At 33.6% G+C, this 13,038-nt stretch overlaps 1 protein-coding gene across 2 annotated transcripts in view; it reads left to right on the top strand.

The window, feature by feature from the left end:
* Window positions 1-520: 520 nt before the first annotated feature.
* Window positions 521-13,038, top strand: part of LOC127881535 (transmembrane protein 145-like) — a 37,103-nt gene continuing 24,585 nt past the window's right edge. Inside the window, exons 1-4 of one of the 2 annotated variants that reach the window (XM_052429458.1) lie at window positions 521-709; window positions 3,380-3,454; window positions 7,502-7,576; window positions 12,612-12,851. In XM_052429458.1, coding sequence (XP_052285418.1) covers window positions 620-709; window positions 3,380-3,454; window positions 7,502-7,576; window positions 12,612-12,851 — 480 coding nt within the window. In that variant the 5' untranslated portion in view covers window positions 521-619. Of the gene's footprint in view, window positions 710-3,379; window positions 3,455-7,501; window positions 7,577-11,637; window positions 11,827-12,611; window positions 12,852-13,038 lie in introns of both variants that reach the window. The other variant, XM_052429459.1, reaches the window with a different exon arrangement.

The raw sequence follows: 13,038 nt of genomic DNA, 5'->3' as shown, positions 1-13,038 counted from the left end.
ATTGCATAAATAATACAGATATTCAACTTCAAATGTGTATTTTTGCTCATTATATCAGGGAACTGACAATAAATGACCATTATACTATCAGCGCAGAAGAAAAGTGCAGCTCGTCGTCATGGGAAAGCTCTTGTTTTGAAGATAATAGAATATACATTCCGAGTAGGGAGGTTCTTATGCCTATATAATCTGCATTTCAATGATGTTGTCTTTACGCTTTGAAAAAATGAACAGTGGTTGGCAGTTCATTACAATTTTAGCATTATAAATAATTGATCTCTGCTAGTCTTGTATGGAATACAAGCCGTGCAAGCTAAAACGATTATTGCAAAACATGTTTTAAGTTTTTTGCTCATATGACTTTGTGCCCATGGCCTTGAACATTGAAGAATTATTCTTTTTTTTTTTAAACATTCATTTACATGTATCAGGAACAGCAACTCAATGGATCTGGTTCTCTATTATTTTGGTTGTCTTTCTTTACCTAGGTGTATCTATAAATAGACTGTTTACTTAGTTGCCAGGATATTTGTCACGTGACCATAAAATGTTGGACATTTATACAGGTTAATTGGCAGTAGATAGAAATTAAACACAGGTGGATTATAAAAATTGAAACATGAAACACGTCTTTTTGTTTCTATTAGTGTTAAGTTTATCAAGTTATTCGTGGGGGAAATGGGCAGTGGGAGAAATAAATACACTGGAGGTAAGTCTTGAGTGTTTTGTTGAAAAATATTAATTTCATATTTTGGTTAATTTTAAGTTTAGTTTTTATTGGGAATTTTATGATATCGGAAGTATAAATAAAAGCAATGATTACAAAATCAGAGTGTTCTGCATAGCAGTCGGAATGCTTGGTTATTTATCACAGTTCAATACAATCTGATTTGTTTTTCACAAAGCCTACAATTGTATCCATATACAGTATGTGTATTTGAACAATTCAGAGGCGTATCCATAAATGTTCTAGAGGGGGGGGTGGGGGGGGGGGGGCTCAACTGGGAAGGGTGCGGGAGGGGTGTTCTCTGCTGTGGTCGAATTTTTTTTGGAAATGGCACCTTGAAATGATGCAATTTTCTGCTATCTAATCAGCATTTTGCATGATAAAAGTGCATGTAAAATAAACAAGAACTTTAGTTCAGACATCAAGTGTGACAGACACACAGACAGACACACAGGGGTAAATAAAATGTCTCTCAAACCACTAAAGTGGTGGGAGACAAAATCTTTATCCGGAAAATGTTTAACAGTGTTAGATGGGTGGACCTCCTATTTAACCTTGTTAAATATCCTACTAGGTCACCCTGTTGGATGGGTGGATATTTATCAAACTTGGTTTTAATCATATTATGTATACCTTGTTGAGTCTTGTGGTTCAAAAACTGTCAAATGAGGCAAATTCATTGATAAACCTTTTTACAAATTATAAAATAACAATTTAAGCAACACTCTTTATTTCAAATTCTATCGAATGTTATGTCCTTTTGTAACAAAAACATTACAAGAAAATCTATGCACAGGTATATTCTTACAACTTTTCAACTAATGTTATGATATTTGTACTTTCTCAGAAATGATCACTTAGATAATTCATATATCTCTTCATACTATCACTCACAGCAGGCTCAAAGCGGACAACCTGTCCTGACCCGTTGATGATCTTAGTTCTGTCTTAACAAGTCCTAGGGCACTGATACTTCTTTCACACTCGCATGATGTGACAGGGAACACACATGATATGAACAAAACAGTGTAAATGTTGGTGTACAGCTGGGAATCAAAATGCGCAACAGAGCGCTGAAGGGTAGTAGGTGGGTTGGGTACACCTTTCCACTTAGCCTGCCATAAGTGCAACTCAGCAGGCAGAGACTGAGGGGAAGGAAGATCATCATTGAACCAATCAAGGTCAATTACCTGTCAATAATACCCGCAAGGGGAGTTAGACAGTATACATAGATAGATATATAGATAGGTCACTAGCACTTACAGGAGAGGAGCACAAACAAATTAATTGCCATTCATTAAGTCTGCTGTTGAATTTCACTGGCAATAACTTGTTACTCAAAAGGATTATCACTCTCAAGAGCTAATACCAATAAAATTCATCAAAGAAACTTACCGAAAAATTAATGATGCTTGTCCATTGCGTTCGTCTAAACTCGTTAATGGCTATAAATTGAAATATTGTTTTTCACAAGTCCCATGCGGCAGCAATTTGTAAACATTTACCTATAGCTAAATGTATTGATGAATTCATTAGTTGAATGTATCTCCTTCAGCCAATCAAAAAGCGCAGTTTATCACTTACAGTCAATGAAGCGTGCAGTTTAGCTGGCGAAGGTTAGATGCCACGGGGCTAATCAGACAAATCGACAGCTGTTTATGGCTTAATTAGGGGCATATGACAGGAAATACACAAGTGGATTGAAACTGTAAGGGGCTCATTTTTTTTAAATCGTATCTAGCCAGCAAGCTGGGGGGGCTTTAGCCCCCTAGCCCCCCACCTAAATACGCCTCTGAATTGTAAATTTAAAGCAAGTTTTATTTCTTCAGATACAGCACTCCTACATAGAATAATTTATCCCAATATATAATGCAGTGGTCCAGCTAGGATTTGAAAAGGGCAGGGGGGCTATTTTGTCAAAAGGGCACTTTCATCGCGCAGTATCTTGTCAAAAGGGCACTTTCAAGCGCGCGGTCATATCCGGAGTGCTCCCTGTTGCATATTAATTTATATGTTATTGAAAATTGTTAGAATATATTATTTCCATTATTATTCAACCATGCAAATAAAATGCATTGAGGAATAAATAAATTACATTGTAATAAGAAATTTTATTCATTAAAATGTCTAAAAAAATAAAATGGGCAGGGGGGGGCCTCAGAAGGGCAGGGCGGGGCTTTGGAAGGACAGGGCGCGGTGCCCTTCCATTTAGGCCTATCTGGAGCACTGTATAAAGTTTATGTTTACCGTAATTGTAATGTTGACATATGCTGTTAATGAAGCATTGAAGTATACTGTGAATTTTAAAATATAGTGTATCGTAACTGTAAAATCTTTATGTTTTAGTGTACCGTGAATGTAACTCTTTAGTATACCTTAAATGTAATATTTAGTATACAATAAAGGTAATATTTTAGTATTCTGTACATTTAATTTTTTAATTTACAGTAAATGTGTGTGCTTGTTCCTACTTAAATTGGAAACAAAGTTACATAATACGTACACTTATCGGACAAATATATCAATCAAATACAGTTTTATTTCATAACTCATATGGTGAGGAAAGTATTGCAAATGGTTTGCTTGTATAATAACTTACACTATTTGTTCAAAATTACGCTATTAATTTAGTTATGATTTTTTTTGTTTCAGGACTGGGTGTTCCTTACCAGGTTTTGCTTCCTCTCTGACAAGGGGACTTTGAGATTTGAGTTTGAGTACCCAGTTGTAAGTAAAGCTAATATAAAACTTATAATAAGGCATATTTGGCTTCATTCACTCGCATGATTGAGGATTATATATTTTCATTCAACAATTTTAATTATGTGCACAGCTTGGTTTTGCATTTAAAGGAAATTTAACTAATATTAATATATCAAATATCTCTCACCATTCCTAAAGTTGTTATACATGTACATGCGTTCTATGCCAGTTTGTTTTCTAAGCAATATACTTGCTTACAAAATCCTTGCTTTAAAACTTGCTTTGAATGGATATTTACTCAGTTAAATAAAGTATCAAATACAATTTATAAGGATTAAGTTTGCTGGTAGTACTGTTACAATGTAATCTTAGTTAACAACCATGTCAACTTTTATCAGAACCCACTCCGAAACCAAAGACCAATACATGTATTAGTTGAATTTGCATTCGCAAGTGTGATTGATTATTAATTATTCAGCCTTATTATCAGCCATTTACTTTCGCATAATTGCTGGGTAATAATCAAATGATTTCTGTGGAGTATAGCATAATTAACTGATTCCTTTTAACTGTACGGTTTAATATGAATGTAGGCTTAATTAACACCTTAATGGTACAATTATGCCTGGATGGCTTGAAGTGTGAATTTGTGAATTTATACACATTAAGTTGCAACTCAGTATGACCTTTTGCAAGATTTTCATGTCTTATAATTCTTCTTTTTTTCTCAAAAGTCAGTAAGTTTTCATTGGGAGGCGCAATCAAATCAAAGTCTTTTGAAATATTTACATAGCCTTGTGAATTTTCCAGCTTTCAATAAGTATTAAGATACTAACAAAATATTGATTATTCTGCTTAAGAAAAAAATATTATGTTTTTATCTTAAATTGGTCAATGTTCATTAGAGAAAGAGTTTTTGGGTTATTTGTCAGGTTTATGTTAAGTTAAAACAGTATTTCTCTGTTTTGGCATAGATCTGTGGTCATTTAAAGTTCATATACTGCCTTATTTTCCGATTATTCTAAATAGGTTAAGAAGATTACCTCTTTGTAAACCTAATATTCATGTACATAACTGTGGAGGAAAAAAACTTTTCAGTTTGGTACATTGTTTGTTACACAATTGATTCCTTTCAGAAATTTTATTTTATTTATCCTTTATGCTTCTTGTGCGGAGCATAACTCAATAAATGTGTAATGGATTTAAATAATATTTGTGCTTGCTACCGAAATAAGGCAAAACTAAAATCTTGATCCTGTGAAAATCTAAAAGTATTACAACTAATTAATGAAGCTAGATAATTATGTGATAGAGGGCTTAATGTAGAATATTCATGTCCACTCAATTGTTGTCATCAAAATTGCAGTTGTTTTGGATACAAAAAATGTATAAATCTAAAATGAATCCAGCCAAAACTAAAAAGAACTTAGGATGGGTTGATGAAACTTGTGGAGATCCTCTTTCTTACTCCGACAAACTGGAGGAGAAATGCTATTTTTTCTGTAACAATGTTCTTGTTCAAATCCAATTAAAGATACACATGTATTAATATATGCCACAACAGATGATCCCCATTTTTTCACATCTAACATTTGTACGAAAAATAGTTAATTCCTTCATTGCGTCAAAATTGTATCAATTTTTTTTCATGAGTAATTATTTTTTCTATTAATTTAAGTGTAGCGGCTAGCCTCATACTTTGTGACGTAGACAGTATTTTTTCTGTGTTAAACAGTTAATATTATTATACCTCACTTTTATTTACAATGCTAAACTCCCATAGGCCATCGTGACATAGAAATACTGTCAGACTCAGCGGGAATAAATGTACTGTCCAAAATATACTGTATCCCGCTGCCATAGCAATCAAGTGCCACCAGCGGGAAAAAATTTACTGACAAAAAAATACTGTATCCCGCTGCCTTAGCAATCACGTGCGGAATGTTCGAAAATTATACTGTCCCATTCGCGCATGCGCAGTACGCAATTTTGCGTGTCCGTTGTATTTGGGTAATTAAAATATCGATTTCAGCTGAAACTGTGCTCTAGAATAGATAAATGCCATTATTATAGCTTTGACAGGAGTCAAAAAGAAAATCAATTTAGTATAAACGACACGCTTACCTCAAAGGCAACTTTAATCCAATGCTAATAACAATAAAGTTACAACGATATACACTTCCAGTGTCTGTTCTTAAGGTGTTATGCATGACAAACACACAATCCGAAATACGTTTTGGATTCGTTCGATGCTTTAAACAAATATTTTACTGTAATAAAAAAAACACACCACGTCTATATTGTTGTCCCAAAATGTTTCGTCACCGAAATGACGTCACACAAGTACGTCATAAATTGCGTAATCAAGTGATGAAAATAAAATACGGAAAGCTGGTTCTGTAATAGATCTATATTTTTAAAGAAATAATTGACAACTAAGAAAATTGATGGGATAAATTGATTACTAGGTCGGTGCCGAATAAAGCGAAGTTCATTTTGCTCTGCCCGTAAATCTGAACCACTCAACATATTAATGGTTGTTCATTGCTGAAACAAAATTCAATTATTGAATGTTTAAATTGTTCATGGTTCATCTAAATTGTTCATGTTTTAATAGTTTATTCGGTATAATAAAATAAATATTACATGTCTGACAGGGTGACAGTAAATTTGTCAACTTTCGGAAAAATACTGTCAACCTTGGCTTCGCCTCGGTTGACAGTATTTCCTCAATTTGACAATTTTACTGTCACCCTGTCAGCCATGTAATATTTATATACTGTTATTACAAATTAAATTACAGCATTTAATAAGCTAAATGTGTATGACCAAAGTTTAAAAAAAAATGTCCAGAATAACTTCTCATGTTTTGCTCCTTTTGCTATTATAAAAAAACAATAAAAGAAAATATGTGAATTATTTATTGTTCTTTTCGCTTCAAAGTTCAGAGGCCAAATTCATAAATCTGTTGTGGCTTAAGATGAAACAAGAACTCAAACTCTCTTTATTATTTTTCTTTTTTTTCAGAGCCAAATTAAAATTGTATTGTGAAGATCATTATGCAAAAAGTGTTAAAAGGGATTTAAATGAAACTATATATTTTGAAAGGAGACTTTGTGTGGAAGTGAGGAGTATTAATAAAACCATAAATCCTATTGCCCTTATTTATTTTGTGGTACATAACATAATTATACATATAAAATTTATTTGTTTTTACCAGCTTTGAAGGTCAAGCTCATACCTTTGGTCTGTAAACAGCACTTGTTGTATTCTCATTTATTAAATGGAAAATTCCTGATTTAATACAAACTGTACATATGTCTTAGCTAGTTGTATTTTAATATATCACAATTTCATCCAGTGGTTATAGAAAACGAGATAGCAATTACAATGTTGGTAAAGTCAAACATTACAAGGGGGTTGTTACTGTGCCCAAACTACATATTTGAAGTTCTGACAATTTACTTTATAAAAATAGAAATCATGACAAATCCTTTGAAGTTCCATCGAATTCAGGAGAACAGGCACTTATATCTAGATATGAAGTGTTTGTGCATTTTCATAATACCTGGGAAATGAAACAATGTATTTACCAAACAATTCTTACACTGAAGTCTAAGAATTAAGAATATTCTTTACTTTGGAGTACCCAAAAGGCTTTAGTGCATTAAAGACCTCTTATCTACATCATTCTTCTAGTAGAACATTTTGTTAATGACATATTCACCAGTTGAAGTTTGCATATATTAAAACGCTGGGTGGATTTTGCTTGGTTCTAAATATACTATTAATTCTAAAGTCTATGAATGAGTTGGTGAAAAAGGGCCCAGGACACTAAAGGTCATCTTTCTAAAAAAATTATTTCTCACCCACTTACTCAGGATACTTAAAAATATATTATTAAGTAATATTTTATTGTTAAATTGTAATCATCATTTATTGTGGAAAGACAAGGCAAAATAATAAAAAAATAAGCATATCAAACTTAAGCACACCCATTTCTTATTTATTAAAACCTTGTTGTGATCAATCCATTTTATAAAGAAATTCAATTTTATTTTGTAATTTCAGGAATATGGCCCTCAGAATATCTTGCTGTATTTTGACACAAAAGACCAATGGCCAGCAGTTTACAAAACTGACAAGGTGAGATAATTATTTGTGGACTACTTTTTGCATTTTTGTGAAATCAGCTATTCTGTAATTGTCAAATGCCATCTCATCTGAGGACAGATGTTTGTTGGGCTGATCATTATACAACCCCTTTCACCTCTCAAAAAAGACCAATGATTTGAATATCGCTGTTGCTTATTAATGTCATTCATATAAGAAAAAAAGTATCCTTAATAATCTACCTTTCTGCAATGGCTTCCCTGTATTTTAATTTATGGATAGCTTCAGTAATTTATATATTCACCTTTCACGATTTGACTTTCATATTTGTATACATTTCCTTTTTAAGAAGTGAATAACAAATGTTAAAAAAGAACCCAATGCATTTAAATTGAACTGGAAATATGAAATGTTGTTGTGATAGCATGATTATTACTTATTGGAATGTAAAAAGTTTAGGCCGTAATTTACTTCCATTACTTATCTGCTATGTTTGTTTTCTGATAAGAAGGTATCACTTTACATTTCCTATTGTCGAAGCAAACTGATACTCTTTGATTTTATAGTTCGTGATAACTGTGGAGCTATAAATAAACACAGTTAAGTGATCATAAAGGTGTCTCTTGAAATAAGTGATCAACTATAAAACTAAGTTGAATAAGGCTCTTGATATGTTATTGCAAGCTTATAAAATATTAATGATATTGATTTGGTCATGTCCATTTGCATTACAGACAGCTATTCATAATCCAATAAACCCTACATAAAGTGCCAAATATGAAGATTAACATGTTTATCTGCTCTTCAAGGGTTTAAAGATTTGGAACAGTCCCAGATTAATATGGTGTTATGAAATGCTTTTCTGTTTTTGAATGACCTGATCAGATCAGCTGGTTTATAGTCATGCATTTAACTGCCTACAATGTTGGCTGTACCAGCAATATTTGTTTGCTTTTGAGTGAAAATCAAATAAAATGATCCATTATAAAGAATTTATACACATATTCAGAATAATTATTTGATACCAACTAGCTGCGAAGCAGTTATATCTTCCAAAACTGAAGTGTGTATATCTTTCTTGTATACAAATCCTCACTTAATAACAAAAAAACAACAGTTTAAAATCCATATCAAACCATTTTTACTTCGTTTTGTATTGAAATTTCATTCTGTAAGTTTTGGTTACTAATGATTATGGTAATCATGATTCTTTACTATTTTTACTTATAATGCTTGAAAATTCAGCTGATTTTAGTTCATTACCATTTCTACTTTATATATGAGCCTAAAGCTGGAACAATGCATGTGCGTAAAATGTGGTCCCAGATAAGCCTGTGAAGTCTGCACAGGCAAATAAGGTATGACACTTTCCCTCATTTATTACATTTTCTGTTTAATGGAAGTCTCTTCTAAGCAAAATCCAATTTAGGCCACAATTGTCATCCATGATAAGCCTGTGCAGACTGCGCAGACTAACCTGGGACAAACAACTATGCACATGCATTTAGCCCAGGTAGTCCATGTAAAGGCTCGTACTAATTTTGGTTAAACTTAACAAGTTTACAAATATTTGCTCAGAATTGTGTCCAAAAGGAGGCAGTGATTGATGTAGGAAACAACCAGGTTGTCAACCTGACAACCGATAACTGGTTGTCTGGGTGTAGTATATCAAACTCTGGAAAATACGAGTGTGTCGGTGGTCGAATGTTTCGTTCATCCCGGGAGAGATGGTGGTACATCGCGATAAGTCGATGTTACAGAGACCCAGCTAATGTAAGGGTCTTTACCCTGTGAATAACTCAATAACTGAACACAGGTTTTGACCCCTCTGTATTTGCTGTTACTGTTTGTGACACCAAAATAATTACATGATTTTATTGCTTTTTTCAGCATTGTTTGTCTATCTTTGCCACTTTTTAAGCCAGATTAACTGAAGAATAGACCTCATTTTGACCTCAACTAATCCTTGATTTTTTTTGATTTTTTTATTGTTAAATGTGCTTGTCTCACCTGAGTATTGACATATTGTCAAAAGGTTAAATTATAAGATCATTTGAATTTAAAACAAAATTCATTACCCAATAAATGTAGGTCATAAGTAACATAAGTTTTAGAACAACAAATAGGTTAGCAAAAAAACAGTTTTCACTTTCAAATAAGATTTAGCGTAAAATTAGTTTTTAACCAGGTTTTCTGAAGGAAAAAACTGGTTATTGGATTGGCGATTGTCGGCGGGCGGGTGGGTGGTCGGGCGGGCGGGCGGAACAAGCTTGTTGGGGCCATAACTTTGTCGTTCATTGTGAGATTTTAAAATCATTTGGCACATTTGTTCACCATCATTAGACAGTGTGTCACGCGAAAGAATTACGTCAATATCTCCAAGTTCAAGGTCACACTTTGAGTTCAAAGGTCAAATATGGCCATAAATGAGCTTGTCTGGGCCATAACTTTGTCATTCTTTGTGAGATTTTAAAATCATTTGGCACATTTGTTCACCATCATTGGACGGTGTGTCGCACGAAAGAATAATGTCAATATCTCCAAGGTCAAGATCGCCACGACTAAATATAGAATTATTTTGAAACAAAGGGGGTTAATTATAAACAATCAGTTCAGTTTGAGTTGTCTCCCTTTATCAGATTTTTTTTTTCCATTTGAAAACCTGGTTTTGTGACAATTTTGTCCCTTGTTTTAATTTCAATTGTTAATAGGGCAAAGATAGGAAAACAATTTTCTTACATGTTTTGTTCCAGATCTGGCCATCACAGAAATAAAACTTTTTACAACTAACATTTTGCGGGTATATGTGAATATTTTATTTTCTGAAAATGTTTTGTGTCTGTGTGTGTGTATAAACAACACTTAACATAAATATTATACATAAATATGTCATAAACACCAGTTTTCATTGAGCCACAATGAATGCTTCTACATGTTTAAATAATTCAAATTCCACCAAATTGTGTTTGTTGTGTTGAATTTAACTTGCTCAAAAATTGTTTTAATGAAAAATTGCTTGCATGAGTGAGGTTTTTCATAATAAATAAATGGGAGTGTCATATTCAAAATTGAAACTCATTTCTATTTTTCTATGTCAGCTCATTGTTTATTGAAATGATCAACATTCCATGTAAAATATTGCTCCTACTGATTGTTTTTTACTCATTGGGTTTAGGTCAACAACCATTCTCAGCAATTAATAATTGGCTAGGAATAAATTTTCTAATTTTTCTAAAAAAATATTTATTTGAATCTTGGAAGCTATTAACTTATGTTTCATCTTATGAAGAGTTACAAGGGTCTATCAAAAACGTAAAACAACAGCCGATAAACCCATAGAATACTGAAGTCGCAATAGTTTATGTGTGGTTGTTTTTTATGTTATTTTGTTTAACTTGTGTGTGTTTTTGTGCTTCATGTGTGTGGCTTGCTGTGTTTTTGCCCCTGACAGACGTGTGCAGAGAAAGTGTCGTACCTTGCGCCGGAGAATAACCAGATTATCAAGCTGGACACCCATAATTTTCTCTCCGGGTGTGTCATTGATGAAAACAACATGTATGTGTGCAATGGTGGACGTATGTTTCGCTCCTCGCGTGAGCGCTGGTGGTACTTGGCGGTCAGTAGATGTGACCGCCTTGAGTCAGCAGTAAGTTTATGTATAGTGTGACCTCTCCCATAATATGGATATGGTTGTGTATAGACAAACAAACTTTAACTTAGATAAATGAACATGATTATGTTTATGAAAAAACAATTTGTACTTATAAATGTTTAATATTTGCTGGTTGGTATGAATTTAAATGATAAAATATGAATTTCTTGGAACAGTGGGATAAGGACCTACTATACAAGCTGCTTTGCCTATGGACAGAGTTAAAAAAAACAAGTTTAGCCACATTATAATTGCTTAAGAATTAAATATGTATTCAAATTGTGTTTTGCTCTTTTAAGTGAGTTAAAGATTGTTTGTTTGTGCAAATTACCTCCCAGATTTTGATAATTTCTTTAGGTCCCAGGTGTCAAACACTAGTTTAGTTCTTTACCTCTTTACCTAGATGTGTTTCCACTTTGTTGTTCATATGTTTAAATGACAGAACTGCACAGCAAAAGTCGCTGTCACTAGAATAGAAGACAACCAGAGAATCGAGCTTCCAACGTCCCCTATATCTGGCTGTGTCAAGAACAACCAGTCCACGCTGTATGTGTGTTCACAATCACGAACATTTCGTTCTGCACGTGAACGATGGTGGTATATTGCGGCTTCACGCTGCTCACAAGTTGCTGTAAGTGGACCATACCCAGCCAGACAGGACATGTCATGTGACTGCTTTGTACTTTAGACCGCAAGCTTTATTGTTTTGTTTTGTTGTGAGTATGCGTTTGTTTTGTAATGGTGAATGGGTGCTTTATGTCAGTTGTAGCAAGATCTGATGCCAAAAATTTAACACAACAACAGGCTTGTTCAGTTTAAGCCCTCATTTGATACTTTTAATTTAAATAACAATAATTGGAAGCAAGTACATGCTTTATTACAAATATGTCCACATTTTTGTAATACATTCCTTTCTTGTTGCAACTGATTAATTTTTATATGCTGACACTGTTTATGGCCTTGTATGTTAGTCATAATCTTATACCACTTAGTTCCATAGTTTAAGTGTTTTTAAGCATGTGTGTTTTTGTTGAGGGAATGGTATTTGAAAGTCACTTGCTGTCAACATAGCATGAAATGTCTTGCAGTGAAAATGGAGACATGAAATTGTAGTACTCTTCTTATGTACTCCCTATATATTTGAGGCTTTGTTTGACATTTTGCAGCATTCATAGAATGAATTCGGGACAAATGAAAATATCTACGTAGAACAATATATATTGTTGTTACAGATAGAGTATCACATGTCTGCGTACTCTCAAGTCTCCAATTTCCTTGCTGGCATTGGCACTTATTTTAGCCTCTACATTTGTACACCTGATGTGGTGTACTTGCTCTACTGGTCTGGAATGGGTTTAGGATGGAACATATAATTAGCTGACTTGTAAAGAATAGGCTGATTTGCTTTGCCTGTAGAGCTGCATAGACAAGGTGGAAGTGGCGGCCATAGAGCGTGGACAAAGGCTTCGACTGGAACCAAGACCTCTTACTGGCAGCACTCCGGTTCCCCTCCCTACATACATAGATTGCGCGTATAAAACAATAAATAACCAGAATATGGTGGTTTGTGATGATGGTCGGTATTTTAAGTCTGCACGTGAAAGGTGGTGGTATATCGCCATCAGTCGATGTCAGGAAGCAAACTATACTGCACTTGTAAGTTACACCAACTGCTGCTGCTTGTTTCTGAAATGTTGGCTGATTTGTGCTTTTTTGTACTGCATGGCATTTGTAATGTAGATCTCAATGGATGCATTCTTTTCTATGTGATGTTTAATATTTCATGTAAAATAAAAATATGGTAACAATTGTTGGGTAATTATATTCATTGTACACAAGACTT

This window comes from Dreissena polymorpha, chromosome 5, assembly GCF_020536995.1.
Source record: "Dreissena polymorpha isolate Duluth1 chromosome 5, UMN_Dpol_1.0, whole genome shotgun sequence".
In the NCBI taxonomy this organism is placed as follows: Eukaryota; Metazoa; Mollusca; class Bivalvia; order Myida; family Dreissenidae; genus Dreissena; species Dreissena polymorpha.
Note: the sequence above shows the minus strand (reverse complement) of the source record. Positions and strands in the feature narration are given on the sequence as shown.